Source organism: Watersipora subatra, chromosome 10, assembly GCF_963576615.1.
Source record: "Watersipora subatra chromosome 10, tzWatSuba1.1, whole genome shotgun sequence".
NCBI lineage: Eukaryota > Metazoa > Bryozoa > Gymnolaemata > Cheilostomatida > Watersiporidae > Watersipora > Watersipora subatra.
The window spans coordinates 3864289-3882338 of NC_088717.1; the positions used below are offsets into that span (position 1 = coordinate 3864289).

Here is an 18050-nt window from a genome sequence, read left to right on the forward strand (position 1 = left end):
GGAAAAACAGCTGGATTGAGAATATTATATGAAGATAAATGTTATGTTGGGTTTCACGAATGACAGCTAACAGTTTGTTGTAATAGTTAAATATTCAGTACAGTTAGAGTTTCAGTGTTTGTATAGCCAGAAACACCATGACTGGCTCCCCTTTACCATGCTATCCATTCATTTTCAACAGCTTCTGGTGTTACTGTGTTCGTTCGTACTCCAGGAACTCTAAGAGCTACAATATATAACAAGAAATATGGCCAGCATTTTCGATATCTGATTATTGATAGACTTTGTATTTAGCACTTCACACCAGGCATATTTTAGGTAGCAAAATATAGTATATATTTATTTTTTAATTATATATTTTTAGCCATAATTCTGCCTCTACAGTCGCTTGTCTTTGTCACAATAACTGCTTAATGGTGTTTTCTGCTTTACTTTTTTGGCAACATAAGCTGGCTCTTGTCAGCATTGCCCACAGGCTATGATCTATAGCATGGTTTTAAAATTGTTCTCTTTGTTGGCGATAGGCATCTTATAACTTGAATATCGGCAACAGAACTATTCTCTAGTAAGCTGCAGAGAAACAGTGGCACTCACAATTGTTGGACTAACTTATATGGCAACATAAACTTATTTTCTATTTATATGCTTAATTTTATCCAAAAAAGTAGTAATATCATATAGCAGTTCTGCTTACAAAGATTTGGAGAAGTCGAGGGTCCCTGACTCGGACCAGGTGCATACAAGCTAACAGTGTCTGGTCTAAGTCTCTGAATAGGAGTCAGCAGTCCTGAATGTATGGCTGGCAAATCTTTCACACTAGTGAGGGTCACTGCTCCGCTGTCATCCCATGCTGCCAAAATAATTAGGCTACTTCACTGAAAATACTTTATGAAAGTTTGTAGATTCCTTATTCACACCTTAATTAAATAGATAAATACAACAAAATCTCGAAAAAAATTATAGATTTGAGTACACCACTCTTTACCATAATAACAGCCATGTTTGTTTGTCCGTTTGTCTGAAATCATGCTAAGAGCGTTAGAAAAAATATTGCATCGCTCGGGATTTGAACCTGGTTCATCAGATTTGAAGTTAAGCACTGTGTGCACCGATCAACAACCTTTCCGCATTTAAGAATAACTGTGCACATTACTATTACCCATGACAATCTCCCATGGTACTCAGAACTGCAAGGGTGCTAGTTGGATGTAGAATAGGGTTTAATCCAGAGTTGCATTTGTTTAATCCAGAGTTTAGACACAAATTTAGAGTTATCCCCAAATGCGCTTTTCTACTTTATGTGACTGGCACTATTTGGTATCTAATCTATTGATGTTCCACAAATAAATTCTATAAAATATTTTCAATATCGGAAAAATGAATTTTCATATGACAATTGTTAAGTTATCATAAATTTAAAGCATTAAATAGTTTATAAAGATCTGAAAATACATTATTTAACATTTTATTGCCACAGGCACTTCTCAATTGTCAGCAGAGTTTAAGAAATTTAGTGGTTGCATCTAAATGTGCACCAATAAAGATAAAACACTTACGGTAATTCTATTGAAACACTGAGAGGTTTGGAATTAAATCTTTGACGATTCAGCTGCACTGGAAATGTCTATCTTCTACACTTAAGGAACCAGAAAGCTATTAAGAAAGTCGCGCAGTTGTGTTTTAAGAAATTATGATTTTCAGTGATCAAAATATAGTGTACTACTCGTGTGCTAGTCATACACAAACCAATTTCTATAGGTCATACTAACAAAACTTACCTGCAGTGGTAAAAATAGGAATGAATCCAATGGGTCGTCCAAGTTCATCAATGGGTATACCTAACTCTTCCTTGGACTCTCTCTTCAGGAGAAAAAAAACAGCGAGTAAAAAGTCTAATGTCTGGTTGTTTGACAGGAGTTTGGAAGTAACATGCGCTTTATTGTCTTGTTAAGATAGCCATTGCAGAGTTGTTCACTCCTGGCATTTGGAATTAAAATTTAAAACATTTTAAATGAGCTGTGAAGTGTTAGATTGGGTTAAGAATCTTAAAAACACCTACAGGTTATTAGTCAAATCTACATAGGATACAGATCACAGTTTTAATAGCATTAGATAATTTTTCATTTCAAAAAGCCTTTGCTCTTTTTACCAGCGATGTTTTTATAATAAGTTAGGAGAAGTTATGACTATTTCACTTATAGTATCTCCTTTTCTGAGCATACTCAAAGCAGATATAGAGCAAAACTAACATATATGTTAGTTTTGCACTATATCTGCTTTGAATATGGTCAGAAATGAAGATATCATAAATGAAATAGTCATAACTTCTCCTAACTTATTATTGTGTTAACTGTCTATGGAAACAGGTTGTAAAGATTATGTACTATTATGCTCATTTCTCATAGACTCAACCATAGGAGTTATCTTTCCCCTTATTCATCAATTGCATTGCATCATCGTTTCCAATATACAGTGATCTTGAGGGAGGTTGTGCTAAACGTGTGACGGCTTACGGTTTGCTAGGCCATCGATGTTGTTATCGTGTGATTGGCTGGTGGAGGTGGGTCTGTTACTTGTTAGCCAATAATATGTGATTTCAGGGCTGGTCGTTGACATGAGAACTCTGTTTTAGCAGGCTGGACACTCGGTTAGCTTGCTCAGTCAAGGTGAACCAGTCTACTTGCAGCCGATCATGTATTTAATTACTGAAATAATTCTTGTTACACGATTTCTTAAAGTTATTTATCATGATACTAGCTATGAACTTTTACGTTATATTTTACTTTGCATGTTTTTGTTCCTTCAGTCTTTCTTTTGCCTATGGCTGCCTATGGCTGCCTATGGCTGCCTATGGCTGCCCATGGCTGCCTATGGCTGTGCAAACCTGCTGATGTTGCTACTCATTCAACTAGTTTTTAACTTTTATAATAATTACTTGCATTTGTTTTTAGACTTTACGGTGATGTTGTAGTTGAAGGTCAAGGTTGGAAGTCGATAAAGTTTATTACAACTGCACATATCAGCAAAGTAATAATCTCTCTAATGTCCCCTAATTTTTTCTAAGTTCTAATGTTTTCACATTGCTGGCCAGGTGAAATGAAATAGCTATTGATTTACTCATCATTCTAACATTGGATGATATTTAATAATGTTATCAGCTGTAACACGGAATTGCTGAAATTTAAAAAAAAGCAGCATGCATCAGCAAAATTGTCGATATATTTATCATCAGATATTTATTACTTCAAGCTTTTTTATAGTATTTCATACACTATGTTTCCATGGTGCGCAGTACTGCGAAGCAGCCCCCTCCGAAGTCGAGGGGATTGTACGTTTCCATGCTGCGCAGTGGTTTTCAGCAAATACCCCAAATTAGCCAGAGAAGAGAAATTGTATAAATCGAATCGCCTGATGGAGAAATCGAATCGATCACGGATACCGAACGTCATAAACAGTCTTTTTTATTATTCTGTCGTCAATAGAATCGATCACGGATACCGAACGTCATAAACAGTCTTTTTTATTATTCTGTCGTCATTATACTTTTATTTACAATACATATCCACAAGGTATTACAAACCTTAACACACTTTTTACATAGTAATATATTTTTAATAAATATTTTTAAGTAATATATTATTTAAACGTTAATTTAGGACTTGCCACCTATTTTTCGAAAAGTGTTGGCATCGATAACAAAGTCCAGGAAAGTAATCACCTCATCATCCTCGTGAATGCAGACTATAATTAAATTTAGGTGAAAGATGATCGGGAGAATAGTGAAAAAAAAACAAGATTAGCAGGACAACCTTTGTACTAGTTTATGGCCATCGTAAAATCTGTCTCCACGGCATGAGAGCTATGCGCAGCCACTGCGCAGTCGCTGTTTCCTTGCTGCGAATTTGCACTGGCTTCGCACTGATCAGTGCGCAGTGATTTCAGTGCGAAGACGCCGTTTCAATGATTCGGAGATAGCGCAACTCCGAAGCACTGCGCATCATGGAAACATAGTGATAGATGAACATCAGCTATGGTTTTTATAGCCTAACTTAACTGCATGATTATGTTACCATGACAGAAGCTAATCAGTATTTGTTTTATTAGATATCAGGACATAGCCAACTCTGTTCATTGCAGTTCCTTGCAGTTGAGACATTAATTTATACACAAACAACCAAGTAAAGCTTAAAGTTGAAAGCTTTTTTATAAAAATGTGGAGGGTATTTTGTCAATAAAAAATTATGCTCAGTTTTAGGAAAAATATGATGAGGAATGTGCCAGCAAGTAGTCGACATTTTTGTACATTTTACTAGGTTTATTTTGCTGGCAACTGCAGATTTAGTGTAAAAGGATGTTGCGGGTCTAAAATATTTGTTTTCAAGTGTGTTTATAAAGTTGCTGTCAGTGCAAGTAAGAAGCAGCATACCAAAACGTATTGAAGTTTGTATGAATATTTTGAAATGATTAGGATGAGGCCGATTCCTAAAAATGATCGTAAAAAATTGTTAAAATAATATTGGCCAAAATTTGTCAGGTCAATCAAATGATTAAATTGTTGAGCAAGACAATGGTAGAAAGTTGTTAGAAGTAATATAATAATAATAATAATAATATAAAAATGATATAGATTACCCGTCTTCTGGCGGCAGCACCACAGCACCAACAGCAGCACGCAGTTGCAATAGCAATTAAAGCCAAAGAGCCAACACCACCTGCTACTGATGCTATTATTATCATCTGTTGCTTTTCCGCTTCTGGCATCTGTTTGGAACCTAGCGCAGCCATTAATGTTAGTAGCACATGAGAAGATAACCTTCGATTAGATTTCACATTTTCTAGATTAGAATAGATAAGAGTAGTAACGACATAGAAGTAGAGAGTGTATGATCTCCAAACAGCAGGTGGGGTTCAGTTAGCATTAAAGGCACTACCATGGATTACATTGATGGTAACCCAAAGAGCATCAGACCTGAAATTTCTCTCAGCTGAGTCACAATGCAGAGTGGTGTTTAATCTGACAGACAATCACTTCACTGAAATTTGGTGGAAAAAACATCGAACTATATTTGTAAAGCTATTACCAATATTTTCTAAGTAATTACTGTAAAAATATAAAGAAATATTTTATACAAGTGTACCTATCCAGATGCAAGCAAATAAAAAGTTCAGTTATAAAACCAACAGCAAATATTCTTGGCTATTTTACAAAAGTTAGTAGCTAAAGGTGTGACACATAAACGAAGCAAATAGGGAGGTATGTATGTGAGTAATTTTCCTACCTGTGGTTGCAGCAGGAGTTAAATACGGCATGCTACTCTGCTCAACAGTGCTATCAGTTACAACAGCTGAAGTAGATGGTGAGTCGGTAACCTCGATGATCATGGTGCTAGTAGTGTTAGTAGAGTTTGAAGTAGGAGTGGTTAAAGCAGCAGGTCGAGAAGCCGTGGTGTTGAGAACTGCGGTAATGGTAGTGGGATAATCAGCAATGGTTTTAGTAATGACTGGAGCAGATGCAGTGGTTGTGGTGGTAGTTGGAGCAGGTGTGATGATTGTAGCAGTGGTTGGAGGAAATATAGTAGTTGTAGTAGTAGTTGGAGCAGTTGTTGTAGTTGTAGTGGTAGTTGGAGCAGGTGTAGTGGTTGTAGTAGTTGTTGAAGCAAGTGTAGTGGTTGTAGTAGTAGTTGGAGCAAGTGTAGTGGTTGTAGTAGTAGTTGGAGCAAGTGTAGAAGTTGTAGTAGTAGTTGGAGCAGGTGTAGTAGTTGTAGTAGTAGTTGGAGCAGGTGTAGTGGTTGTAGTAGTAGTTGGAGCAAGTGTAGTAGTTGTAGTAGTAGTTGGAGCAGGTGTAGTGGTTGTAGTAGTAGTTGGAGCAGATGTGGTGGTTGAAGTAGTAGTTGGAGCAGATGTGGTGGTTGAAGTAGTTGTTGGAGCAGGTGTAGTGGTTGTAGTAGTAGTTGGAGCAGGTGTAGTGGTTGTAGTAGTAGTTGGAGCAGATGTGGTGGTTGAAGTAGTGGTTGAAATAGCTGGAGTTGGTGTAGTGGTTAAGGCAACTGTAGTAGTTGTAGTAGTTGACTTTGATAAGGTTGTTGTGTCCACAGAATAAATAGCATTTCCTGATGTATCTTCATCTAAAATTTTCAAACTAAATGTAACATAATTTTATCTTTTATTGGTTTATAAAGTAGCACAAGTCTCTGTAAATAGCTTTTTTGTTCAACACGGCGCAGCTTTAAATAGCTTACACTTTACTACTTTAAAACATTTTTCAATGCAGTATTTTAAATCTTTCCAACTAAAATAAAAGGTTTACATTGTAACATCTCCAAAGCGTCTTATGAATTCCATGTTTTCTTTCAGAAGATAAAGATGTGGCTAAAGTGTTTACCTATCATTCCATCTCCATCATCGTCTATGCCATTCAGAAGTTCCTCATCAATCGATCCATCACAGTCGTTGTCCAAGCCATCATTGCTAACGCTGCTAGATTCTTTACAGTAAGCTCCAATGCTAGCCAGCCTTGTGCCTGCCACAAGTGCTTTTTTGTATTTTTACAAATCGGTCCAACATGCCAGCTAATATTTACATGGCATATAAACAACAATTTTGATAAAAAAAATGTTGTTTTACTCTTAAAGATTTTTTATATTTCAAAAAGGTTTTTAAGAAAAACACTTCAAAATTTAAACTATCATAATTCACAATTTCTCGCCATATTCTCAAGATTTTTTGTTTGCTGCCTGGTGTGAAGTGTCTTAAGCAATTAGTCTGTTAGATTAGTGTATAACTTAATAAGCAGATGTGTGAGCTGCAAATATTTTTATAGCATCCCAGTAGGTTTCAGTTGCTTTTAAAACTTTAGAACAATATTTAGTCTGTTTGGCTATGTCTCATTTAATTACAGATATTGAAAGGAATTGTTCTCACCTGCGGGAAATCCATAGGATTCATATATCACTTGTCCATACATCATGGCATAGAATGTTACTGTGGGGTTGCTGTGGTAAATACTGTGGGTACCATGCACCACAGCAATAGTCCTAGCAGAGTAGCCTGTGGTCCCTATAGGCGTCCAATTATCTTGCACCTGCAAGTGGAGTCAGAAAATTTTTTAGAGTAGCCGTAGTGATTGGGGTGGGCACCGTTTTATTATTTAAATAGTCAGGTTGTTAGAGAAAGCCTTGAGGAATGGATTGAGTTACATGTTGGTTTTTTATGGAAGGTTTATGTCTAAATCTAAACATTCATTTTAAACGTTTACCACTTTTTGTAGATTGTTGCAACTATAACAAGTTTAAAGTAAAAGGGAATAATCAGCTCTCTGAATAAGTCAGCACCATTTTGATCTGAACTGCCCCGACACACTGAGCTAATCCATCAATCTTACGTGAAAACTAACTTGATTTAGATATCGATGCAGATCTTTTGTGTTGGATGGTCGAGTGGTTTGTCATTACAGAAATTATAGCGATAACATTCAACTATCTATTTGCGAGTGTTCAAGAAAAAAAAACGTAATTTTAATTAATTTGCTAATGCTCATAAAAAAACATCACATCATCTTAGTTTGTAATTGATTGTTATGATTTTCATCATTATAAAAGAAAAACACAACTGATATTATTTACATGCTAACAAAATAAAAAAACCGCTTGCCGATTTTATCAGCTGCATTGCTCAGGTATGAATAAAATTATTTTGCCAAAGATAACTCATTAGATACTCATGTCTAAGTGATAAATCTTTTAGTCTGTTACATTTGTTAGTGTGCTTAGCTGAGAGGCTGTTTGTATCTTAGCTGAAGTATCTAAAGTTCCATTTTTTTCTAAAATGATATCAGCTGATACCAACCTAGATACTTGTTCTTAATACCGATGCAGATATCATGACTACAGCATATTTAAATTTATGGGTTATTGTTGCCTCCATTTTGAAAATTAAGACAGACAAAAACTTGAACATTAAAAGCTTCAGTTTAGGGTTACCCAAGATTCATTGTAGAAAGTGTCTCCAGGTGTCAGGCCAAGGTCAGAGAATGTAAGGTTCAACCTAATATCATCCAAATAGATTTCAGAGGTCTCTGTACTTTTGATGATGATGTTTACATAGTTCCTAGACAAAAACATAAATGGTTCTTAATGACCTAGATGCAAAGAAGATGTGGAATATGTTTAGCATTCAGTAGTGTTGAATTAGTACAGAAAAATTCTTTTTTAACATTGAGAGTTGCAATCAAAAATATGTTAAAAGTTCTTCAAACGTGTTTTAAGCCACATCCTTAAAAGATGCGTACACAGCCAAGTAATGTAAGGCATAATGATGATCAGCTGACATCGCGCTTTCCTTGCAGATGTAACTGTTTTATTGTGTTAATCACTAAAAAAGATTTAGCCAATAATATACGAGCCACATTTGGAGGGCACAAACATCGTAGACCAACTCTAATTCATCAAATTAATGGTGTCAGCATATCAGACACATGTCAGTGTCTGAGATGTACTATTTTGCTACAAGTATCTGAGCCAGTAAATGGTACATCTAATGACTCTTTAGTGAGTTTTTAAAGCAAGCAAAAAACACTAACTTTACTACAATTATCAAAAAAGAAGTTTTTTCTGACTTTTTAATTTATATGTAATTTTATTGTTTACCAGAAGACTGCCAAGTACTTTATTGAGTCCAGCAACCTACTTGTAAGGAGCGCTGACGCCGGTTGGAGTGGTGAAGCTGTAAAAATTACCATACTGCTCATGAGGAGGTACCAATGCCATCATGGGGTCTGAAAGGGCTCCATCAATTCCGGCTAAAATATATTACAAAACTGTGATTTTGTTTCTTCAACTGTTTTATGAGTAGGCAGGTTTAAATTAGATATTGTTACAATAGCTGAATACGTGATATATATCAATATGTTTAACAACAGTAAATATAAAAAATGAAGCAACAGCTTTTACTATAATAAGAGCCGAATCAATTTGTCCATTTGAAATTACAGTTGAAAATTAGAAAAAAAATTGCTTCACAATGGATTTCAACCTGCGATATTACCATTTGTCGCACAGTACACTCCTACTGGTGCTAATTGTTTACCTTCCAGAATATTAAAATTATTGGAAATGTACTTATTCTCTGTGCTTTATTGGTACTTCTGACAACTTATTAAGTCACACTGGACTGCTAGGATACTAAATATAAAGTTAGTCTAGAATTAAATACAGCTTTGAAACATTTAAACCCAAAGCTGTGGTTTGCTGCTGTCTCAAAGTAAATTCCAAAAAACAGCTCACAAAGAAATAACCAGAATTTTTATCATAGAAATAAAAAAATTGTTTGCATACTCTGTTATGCAAACAAATCATTTAGTTAAAAAGATAAAACCTTTTCAGGTTGAAACATGTTTATAAAATGTGCTGTCTGTAAATTTTTGAGGAAGAACAGATAATTTTAAAATATATTTTAATATTTTAATATAATTATATATAGTATTATTATATATAGCGATATAATTATAGCCTATATATGCTTCTGAAGTTATCAACCATAAAAGCGGATTTATATTTGCTTAAAACAAATTCGTGGTGATTGACTAACAGTGAAGTGGTACACATATTTTAAATTCTACTATAATTTATTCTGTCAATAGTATATTGAGAACTTTTTCTTTATATTCAAGTACTTTTAGTGTGAAAGAATAGCAAGCTGTAAAATTCTTGCTAGATATGCATGTTAAGTAGTAAAAAGCGCTTCATGGTGAGCAATAAACCAAACGAGAGAGTGACCATAAAGTTGGCAGATTAAACCAAGCAACTTGAGCCGTTCTCGAGACACATCAGATGAGCATCATTTTTACAGTTTTCTAACTTTTAACTATTATATAAAACTATACACATTTGTTATTAAGTAAGAAAATTAGATTAGATTTGTTTTTCCGATTCAGAGAGAAGAGATTATTGTACATTATTGTCAAGTGCTTACATGACTGCGCATACTGAGCCACTAGAGCTGCTGATGATGTCATTATGTGCATCACTTCTGACTCATTTGTGGCTATCTGATAAAAGTCTCCAGTAAAATTGAGAACCTCGGATGTGGTTGAGTTGGTGAAGGAGCGGTAAATATCAACTGTTACATTGTCATCAGCAGCTGTGAAAGCATCAAATTCACAACATAAATATGTATATAAAGTTCTTTTTAAGAGGACTTGGTGTGTCCCTCTGTAGAAGCTTTTGCAAAATGTAAACCATGCTTTTACTCCTTATCAACTCTTGTGAGCCTTTGGCTAAATCTTAGTTTCCTTGAATTAATGCAATTCTACATTTCTATTTGTTTTGATGCCAACAGCATTTGGATGTTAGTAAACAGCCATACTTCAACGTATGAGTGACACAACATGCGAAAACTGACATATGAGAAAAGATTTACCCAAGTTTTTGCCCTGAGGGAAGAGACATATTTAAGATAAAAACAGACGGGTGCAATGAGATTTTCTATGCAGCCGTTATATTAGGCAGCCAAGTACAAAAACCACATTGTTCAGTTATTCTCATCAAATCATGTTTAAAAGTTTTAAAAAGGCCGGCTAAAAGTGAAAGTGAAAACAAGGCAAAAAAATAATAAAAAAGGCAAATGGAGACAAAATAAGAATTAGGCTTTGTGAATGATTAAAAACTATTTTCAAGTGTTTTTACGAGGGTAAATTTATTTAAGTCAACATCAAGGAGGAAGAGTGTCACAAAAGTGGAGCATGGCAAACGTGCTGCTGTCAAACTTCACTCACACCACCATTAACCGGTAAGTCTATTGTGAAGGTAAGAATTCCATACAGTTCTGTACCTGATAATATTTTATTTTATTGCAGTTCATAACTAACAAGTAGGTTCTTGTTACTTTGGGAGCGTAGATGGTGGATTCGAACAATTCAAAACATGTTTTTCTCTTGTAATATCTTGTCTTTAGATATTTTTTTCAGAATATGGAAACAGAATGATTTGTATTTAATTGTTTTATATAGCAAATATTGCTTTGAGATACCAAAGAATAGACAAATGAGCTCAGTCCTGGAAGCTAAACTGGTGTGTCGAGGTATGGTTGTGTAGCAGTTTGATGCATTTATATGCATTCAAACCCAAAACAAGTACTCAATATTCTATTAAAAAATACAACCTGCAAATACACGAAAAGGTAACTGTAAATTGCAAGCTGGAGTTTTGCTCTCTCGTCATATAAGCCAAATTAACATCTTAGCGTAGGCATCTGCACAGTTATTTGCTCAGTCATAGCAAATGAGATTGACCAATGACAGATACATTTGAAACCATGACATTGTAAAGTTGATCTATTTTTAACACCTGACAATTTCACTAACAAGAAAAAATTTATAGAGCAAATAGTTTTTAGTAAAAATAGTTTTTTTTATTTTATATACATGAGATATATTTATACATAATAGAATGTGTATATTTTAAGCTGTAGTGAGAAAAGTTAAAAATAGCCCTCGGTGACTTTTTTTAACCAAAAATATTTTTTCAAGTAACACAAGTTTATTTTGAGCTTTTTTTAATACAGTTTAAACTGACATGCTTGTTTTTACATCATAGCACCAGAGTCAAGTAAAGTAATGATATGCTATATATGTGCGATACCATCAAAAAAGACTTATGCATAATTATATTACCCTAGTAAACTTATCAATATACCTTGAACTAAAATCACCAAAGCCGAGAGAGTTGAGCAGCAGTAAGAGTACACAAAGAGCTACAGCTCAACCTTCCTAAAAATATTCAGTATGAAAATGATGAAGGGGTAAAAAAGGTTGGCCAGCAGCTATGAGTTTTACGTCTTCAATTTATAGTAAAGAAACGACAACTCCTTGTCTACTTCTTACCTATGACACGCACAATATCTGTTTTACGCTCGATGAATGATGAGAGCATAAAATCTTGCCCTAGAGTGTTAACTGGTGGAATCATCTCCACAATGTGGTCACTTGATCTTGCTCCCTCTCCGATGTAAGTCCTTTTGTTTCCTAAAATTATCTTCAACGTTAAATAATTTTATAAACAAATATTTTAGGCTTCTAGTTCTAAATATTTAACAGAGTTTAATATTTAAACAGAGTTCCGAATTAAAAAAATCTAATTACTGAGTGATAAACCTTTCAAATATCTAAGGCTTGACATAAAAAATACTATAATTATAAAATTGTATAAAATATGCCTTCAAACATATCTTTTTAAAATTAGTAATTAAAAGTGAATGTGCTGTTTTTAAAAAAAATTTTAAACCTTTATAAAGAATGAAAATATTACAATAAATATAAGGATTATAATAAAGCATCATGCTTTGTGCGCTCATCTTCTTAGATAGTTTATGGTTGTACATGTAAGCTGGTCATTACAGTTGAATAGAATCTCACCTGAAAGGACAGCGACAGGCTTGTCAGAGGAGACAACTGCACCAGTGAGATCATCAACATTAACTAAAACATATCGCATTCCAATCAATGGTAACTAGCAGTAGTTATACATGCTACCATGAGCAAGCATTGTAGAATTGTCCTATCCTGCTTCTAAACGCTTAGAAGCCTACACCAAACTAGAAATGATTCAGGGAGTTGCTTTCCTGCCTGATCCTATGCCTGAGTTAACTCGGCTGCATAGTTTCACTTTTTTTCTCTTTTTCTCTTCAGCTGTTATTTTATGTAGAACTGGCTGAATGCCTGCATTGCAAGAGTAATAAAAACAGCTTATAAACACTACATTCTTTACATTACCTTACTTACCACATTACTTTTTTCCAACCTGCAACTGTTTAAAAGCTGTTTTTAATACCTGTGCACCGCCAGACATTCGGCTAGTATGGTTTACAGCTCAAAAGGTTTTGTACCATTTCATGGGCTTGCACAGTCAATGGAAAGTTGTTGATACAATCTAGGATCAGAGGCGCTGCTTCTCATGTTTGACACAAGGTTTTAGAGTGTTAAAATGAAGTTTAAATAGCGACGAACTTCTATTGTTAATAGATGTAACCAGGTCAAAAGATAGGCACATTGATCTTTACTACCTTATTAGAACCAATGATGTTATTAATAATAAATTATCATAGCATATTGACAATGCTAATATAATGGCTGCAGCAAACTAACAGGTGCTACTAATAAGTAAGGCTATTAGATTTACTAAAGCTTCAGATTTTACCTGCTGATGCTCCTGCCACACTAGAGGAGTCATATTGTCCAACGTACTGATAGACTTCACCTCGGTTCAGCAGAAATGTTTCTTTAACAACAGTTCCGTTAAGAGTGATGTTAACACTTGTGTCATCATATCGAGGTGATATCACTGTAATATCATTGAGTTATCTCAAAATACATAATACTTAGTTGCATATTGCTTTTTATGTCCTCTCCTGCTCAGACGCATGCAACTAAAATGAAATGTAATATTTATATCACAATTTTCTGTTTGCAGCATCTGCCATCAGCTACAAGGTATTATAACCCAATTAAACAAATTTCTCTAATCTATATACGTGTATGTAAATCTCAAAGTTTCTCGTCTGCCCAGTTATAGTGATTAATATCTACAAAGAACAAATCCACATCGCAGATGATTTGATCTCGGATCCTTCTGGTGAGCAAAACAGCCATCTAATTCACTACACTGCAATAACCAAGCTTTCAATGACTGTTAGCACAATCATTAAATCGGTTAAAATACCCCTCTCAAGCTTTTGTAACTAGCATGGTTAACGTTTACCAGTTATAGCGATTAAAACCTAGAAATGAAGGATCCACTTCCTTTGGCGGATTTGATCACATGACCTACACGCCTGAAGACCAGCTATCTAAACCATTATACCACAATCGTTCAACTGACCATAGGGATGAATGATCATGATGACATTCAAAACATTGGTTAAAATACTCACGCTTAAAGCGCTTGAGGTTATTAACTAGCACAGTTGATCGTTATGGCAATGTAACGATTCACAGGCAGGTTTAAAAACGGCTCGTGTTTTAGTAGCAATTTAGACTAACACCTTGCAAGGTAAGTTAATCAAAATCATTGGACAATTATTTTATTATTGGTGCAACACCAACAATTTGATTAGCATATCCTCATAAACTAAGATATCAGAAAACCTTTCAACTTACAGATGCTAAGAGTATACCATATCTCTTATAGTATTTTACCTTTCAAACGAATTTTAACAGCTTTGCAAACCTTCAAAGTTTTGACCTTATATTTGTTTTCAACCACTCAATACCTTAACTGGCATTCACTGACAAATTTACCTGCTATGTAAAGTTGACTTGAATGCATATAATGTTATTTTTCAAGTGTATTAATACCAATAGCTATAATAATATAACAAAGCTACAAGCTCATAAATGTAAGCGTGTCAGAAGTTATAAAGTAGATAGACTATTTCTGTAAAGTGAGATTTAGCTCATAAAGGTTTTCATACGTACATACAAATACGCCATTTTACTTACACTTTTTTGCTAGATGTATGTTGTCTGTAAAGTGCAGAAACCTTGTATTATATATTACATCTTGCAATTCATTCAGAGTGTTGACCTTAAAACACTGAACTAGAAAATGATAAATGAACTGACCAACCATTGTTCCACCTCTGTAGAAAGCAGTTCTCCAGGCAGGTAATATATACTTTGTACCGAGAACATCAGTAGGGAGTACCAGGTAGGCATCAGCACTATATTGCTGCAAAAAATGTTATTGCAGTTATATATGTCCGGCTATGTCCGACTATGTCCGACATTCCTGGCTAACCAAACACAAACTTAAAAACTAACATATAATGTAGTGATACAGAGATACAGAGAGCACAAAAGATGTCACTAGGTGTAGCGTCTATAAGTATAAGGCAAGAAAACCATGGCATGTAAACAAACGCATCTGCAAGAAAGATACAAGGATTCAAAAGAGATGAACTTGAATAACCTACACACAAAAGTGTGTAAGTAATATACAAAAGTATATACAAAATATAAAAAAGTATACAGCTACGCGCATAAAAGTGAAACATGTGCATAATATTAAATTTGTGTATATATAATATAGTACAAATAATAAATATAATATACTCTCATACCACAGGTATGAGAGTAAGACAGTCTTGGAGCTTTATTAAATTAGTTGAAGTCTTTTTAAAGCATTATCTAGCCTGATAAGCTGTTTGACGAGTCTTTACATGGTCTTAACAATACCAAAAGTCTTAACATGTCCTTACAGTCAAGTCGTTAAGTACAAATTTTATGTACTCTCAGATATGCTTTGTATTTTAATCAGTCATCTGTTGTAGTAAATATTATAAGAATATCCTGAAGTTCACCAGAGACACCTTAAAGAAATTTATACAACAATCATCCAGAGAGCTCTACCAGCTAAACATCGGATAGTATTTATCTTCATCGATAATACAATCAAGTTCATGGGAAGGATAATTCCAACTGATGTCAATAAATATACAGTCATGTCTGTTAAAATTAACACCTATTGTAGCTCTACTAGTATTTATATCCAACACAAACATTCGATTGGTCATGCCTAGGTTTGCTCAGAATAAAATCTCAGCCCTTCTTAGGCACCCAAAAATATTCATAAAAAGAGTGTGTGAGCTATGTGCACATGAAATACAGTATTCAGACAGTGATGTTGTAGTAAATTGCTGTTCAAACATCCGACAAATAATAAAACAGCAACACACATCATGAAATGTATTCTAATAAGTGTAAATATCGTGTAATTTGTAGGAATTCGTGCACATGAGAGATAAATATAAAAATCCTTACAGTATGGTTTGTTTATTTTATTACACTTTCTAAAATCATACGACGGCTCGTAAAGAAATTGTGCAAGGTTTTACTTGTAGTATTAGGGTAAATGCGCTGTGTAAAACTATGTAAGCAAAATAGTTTTAAAAGCTAAATTGCTGGATTACTGACAAGAAAGGCTTTGTAATTGTAATGCTTACTATAAAACCACAAAAGTAAACGTGTAGAACTGGTGAGGCGGAGGTTAGGGATGATACTGTAGGCCTTAACTACTCAACTTGCTTGAAGATTAGTTCAAATTTAATTAACTCACATGTATTATATATATAGTATATATGTATACCATGTATATACTGTATATATACATATGCAACTATATATACATATATATACATTACTAGCTGTACTACCCGGCTTTGTACGGGGAATAAAAACGTCTTTGGACAGAAAATTGATTTGTATTTAACATACAACAACATTTGCTATTCTAACTTTCAAAATACATATCATGAGAGAAGTGTATTGTTTAGTTGAAATAAATTAAGAGAGCAAAGTTTTGCATTTCATAACTTGAAAGAAGCGTTTCGTTGAAAAATATTAGGAAAAAAATAAAAATGTAAAGGTTGGCTAATGTGAAATCATTAACAAGTAAGGGCTAAATATAGTCTGTTTTGCTACGATTACAATGAAAAATTATTTGGGGTACAGTTATATGATTTTAGGTCATTTTAGTGTTGGCGTGCAAAACCTGGCATACCAGTTTTTACATGCCAGTGTTGGTATGCGAAAATATCATTTTCGTAGGCTATTGACATACATAGAGTGGTATAGAAACCAACCGTAATTATCTAATGCAATCACCTCTTGGTAAAAACTTCCTCATTAAAAATTAGTAACAAAATACAGTCAAACATGGATAACTCGCCCACGGATAGCTCGAACACATGGTTAACTCGAATGGTTTCTTTGGTCCATTCCCACGTAATGATAAATTGTTATAGATAACTTAAACTCAACACTGTTAACTGGAACTGTTTTTTGCCCAACGACTACCGAAACAATTGTTGTCGCTTTAGAAAATTACTTTATTCCAAGCCATAGAGGTAAACCTCAACTTTTCGTAATTCATAAGCGTCGTTATTTCCACCATCGGCAAAATATTTTTGTCAACGACTTTTTTAAAGGTTTGGTGAAATTTGATTTATACCAAACATCCGCTTAGCAATCGCCCTTCGGAGGTAAGGTAAAGTGAGGTAATTTTTGCATAAACCTCAAGAAAAATCGGCAAAGTTGATCGTGGGTAAAACGCTCAAAAGAAAAAGATGCCTTTTCTTTTGAGCATTTCAACAACGATCAAGTTTTGCCAATGCCAATCTAAAAAATGTCCTGGCAATAACATCATCTCAAACAACAAACCAATATCAAGTGATAGAAAAATCTTTATACTTCTTGATAAAAACGTTTTAAACTTTACATTAGAAGCATTTAATTTGAAACAAGCCATTTGTGCTTTTGATTTATATTATAGTTTGTATATGTACATGTATCTACTAATAAATAAGTAAATACATGGACTTGTGACAGTGCTCTGATAACTTGAACGCTCTGATAATTCGAACACTTTCGCTCGGTCCCGTGAAGTTCGAGTTATCCATGTTTGACTGTAATATGTTAACCTTAGTAACTATAGGTACCTACAATGACTTCAGTGCATTTTGTGGTTATGATCTGCAAGATAATATAACATTACAAGGTACTACGTAGATAGTTCTTACCTTTGAGACAGACGTGTAACATAAACGCTGAATCTAACTTAAATGAATTTAGTTTACTAAACAAATACTTGAAGGAAGTTTTAGTATGTATTTTAGTAAACTTCAAACTATTAGCAAAAATTTTATTTTTATCTGTTTACGAATCCGTTTTTACCACCACGGATAACGCTGAACCTGTCATTGCAAGCAACATATACATCTTTACGTATTTATTCAGTACAAAAATCGTCAAATTGCAAGTTCGAGATATATTATTGTTGATATCGTGTGGCGTAATAAATCAGCCCTATCAAAAAAAGATGAAGAAGTATCGTGTTGCATATATATGTACTTAAGCCTAAAATATTACTTAACAGGGGAATCGTAACGCTTGGGCGCAATGCTAAAATAATTAATGTGTGCTTACGCTTTACGGTATATGATAAGGGCTTAGATCATTACACCTTGTATGGCTCAGTGGTAGACCACCTGGATTTTAAACT

General features: G+C 34.2%; 1 protein-coding gene across 1 annotated transcript in view; it reads right to left on the reverse strand.

The window, feature by feature from the left end:
- Positions 1 to 18050, reverse strand: part of LOC137406258 (uncharacterized) — a 45954-nt gene that overhangs the window by 26076 nt on the left and 1828 nt on the right. Inside the window, exons 3-16 of the mRNA XM_068092797.1 lie at positions 14615 to 14720; positions 13191 to 13334; positions 12410 to 12472; positions 11879 to 12019; positions 9970 to 10137; positions 8686 to 8797; positions 7980 to 8106; positions 6922 to 7081; positions 6383 to 6520; positions 5280 to 5456; positions 4633 to 4772; positions 1779 to 1860; positions 695 to 850; positions 157 to 226 (exon numbers count right to left, since the gene is read on the reverse strand). Coding sequence (XP_067948898.1) covers positions 157 to 226; positions 695 to 850; positions 1779 to 1860; positions 4633 to 4772; positions 5280 to 5456; positions 6383 to 6520; positions 6922 to 7081; positions 7980 to 8106; positions 8686 to 8797; positions 9970 to 10137; positions 11879 to 12019; positions 12410 to 12472; positions 13191 to 13334; positions 14615 to 14720 — 1784 coding nt within the window. The remainder of the gene's footprint in view (positions 1 to 156; positions 227 to 694; positions 851 to 1778; positions 1861 to 4632; positions 4773 to 5279; positions 5457 to 6382; positions 6521 to 6921; positions 7082 to 7979; positions 8107 to 8685; positions 8798 to 9969; positions 10138 to 11878; positions 12020 to 12409; positions 12473 to 13190; positions 13335 to 14614; positions 14721 to 18050) is intronic.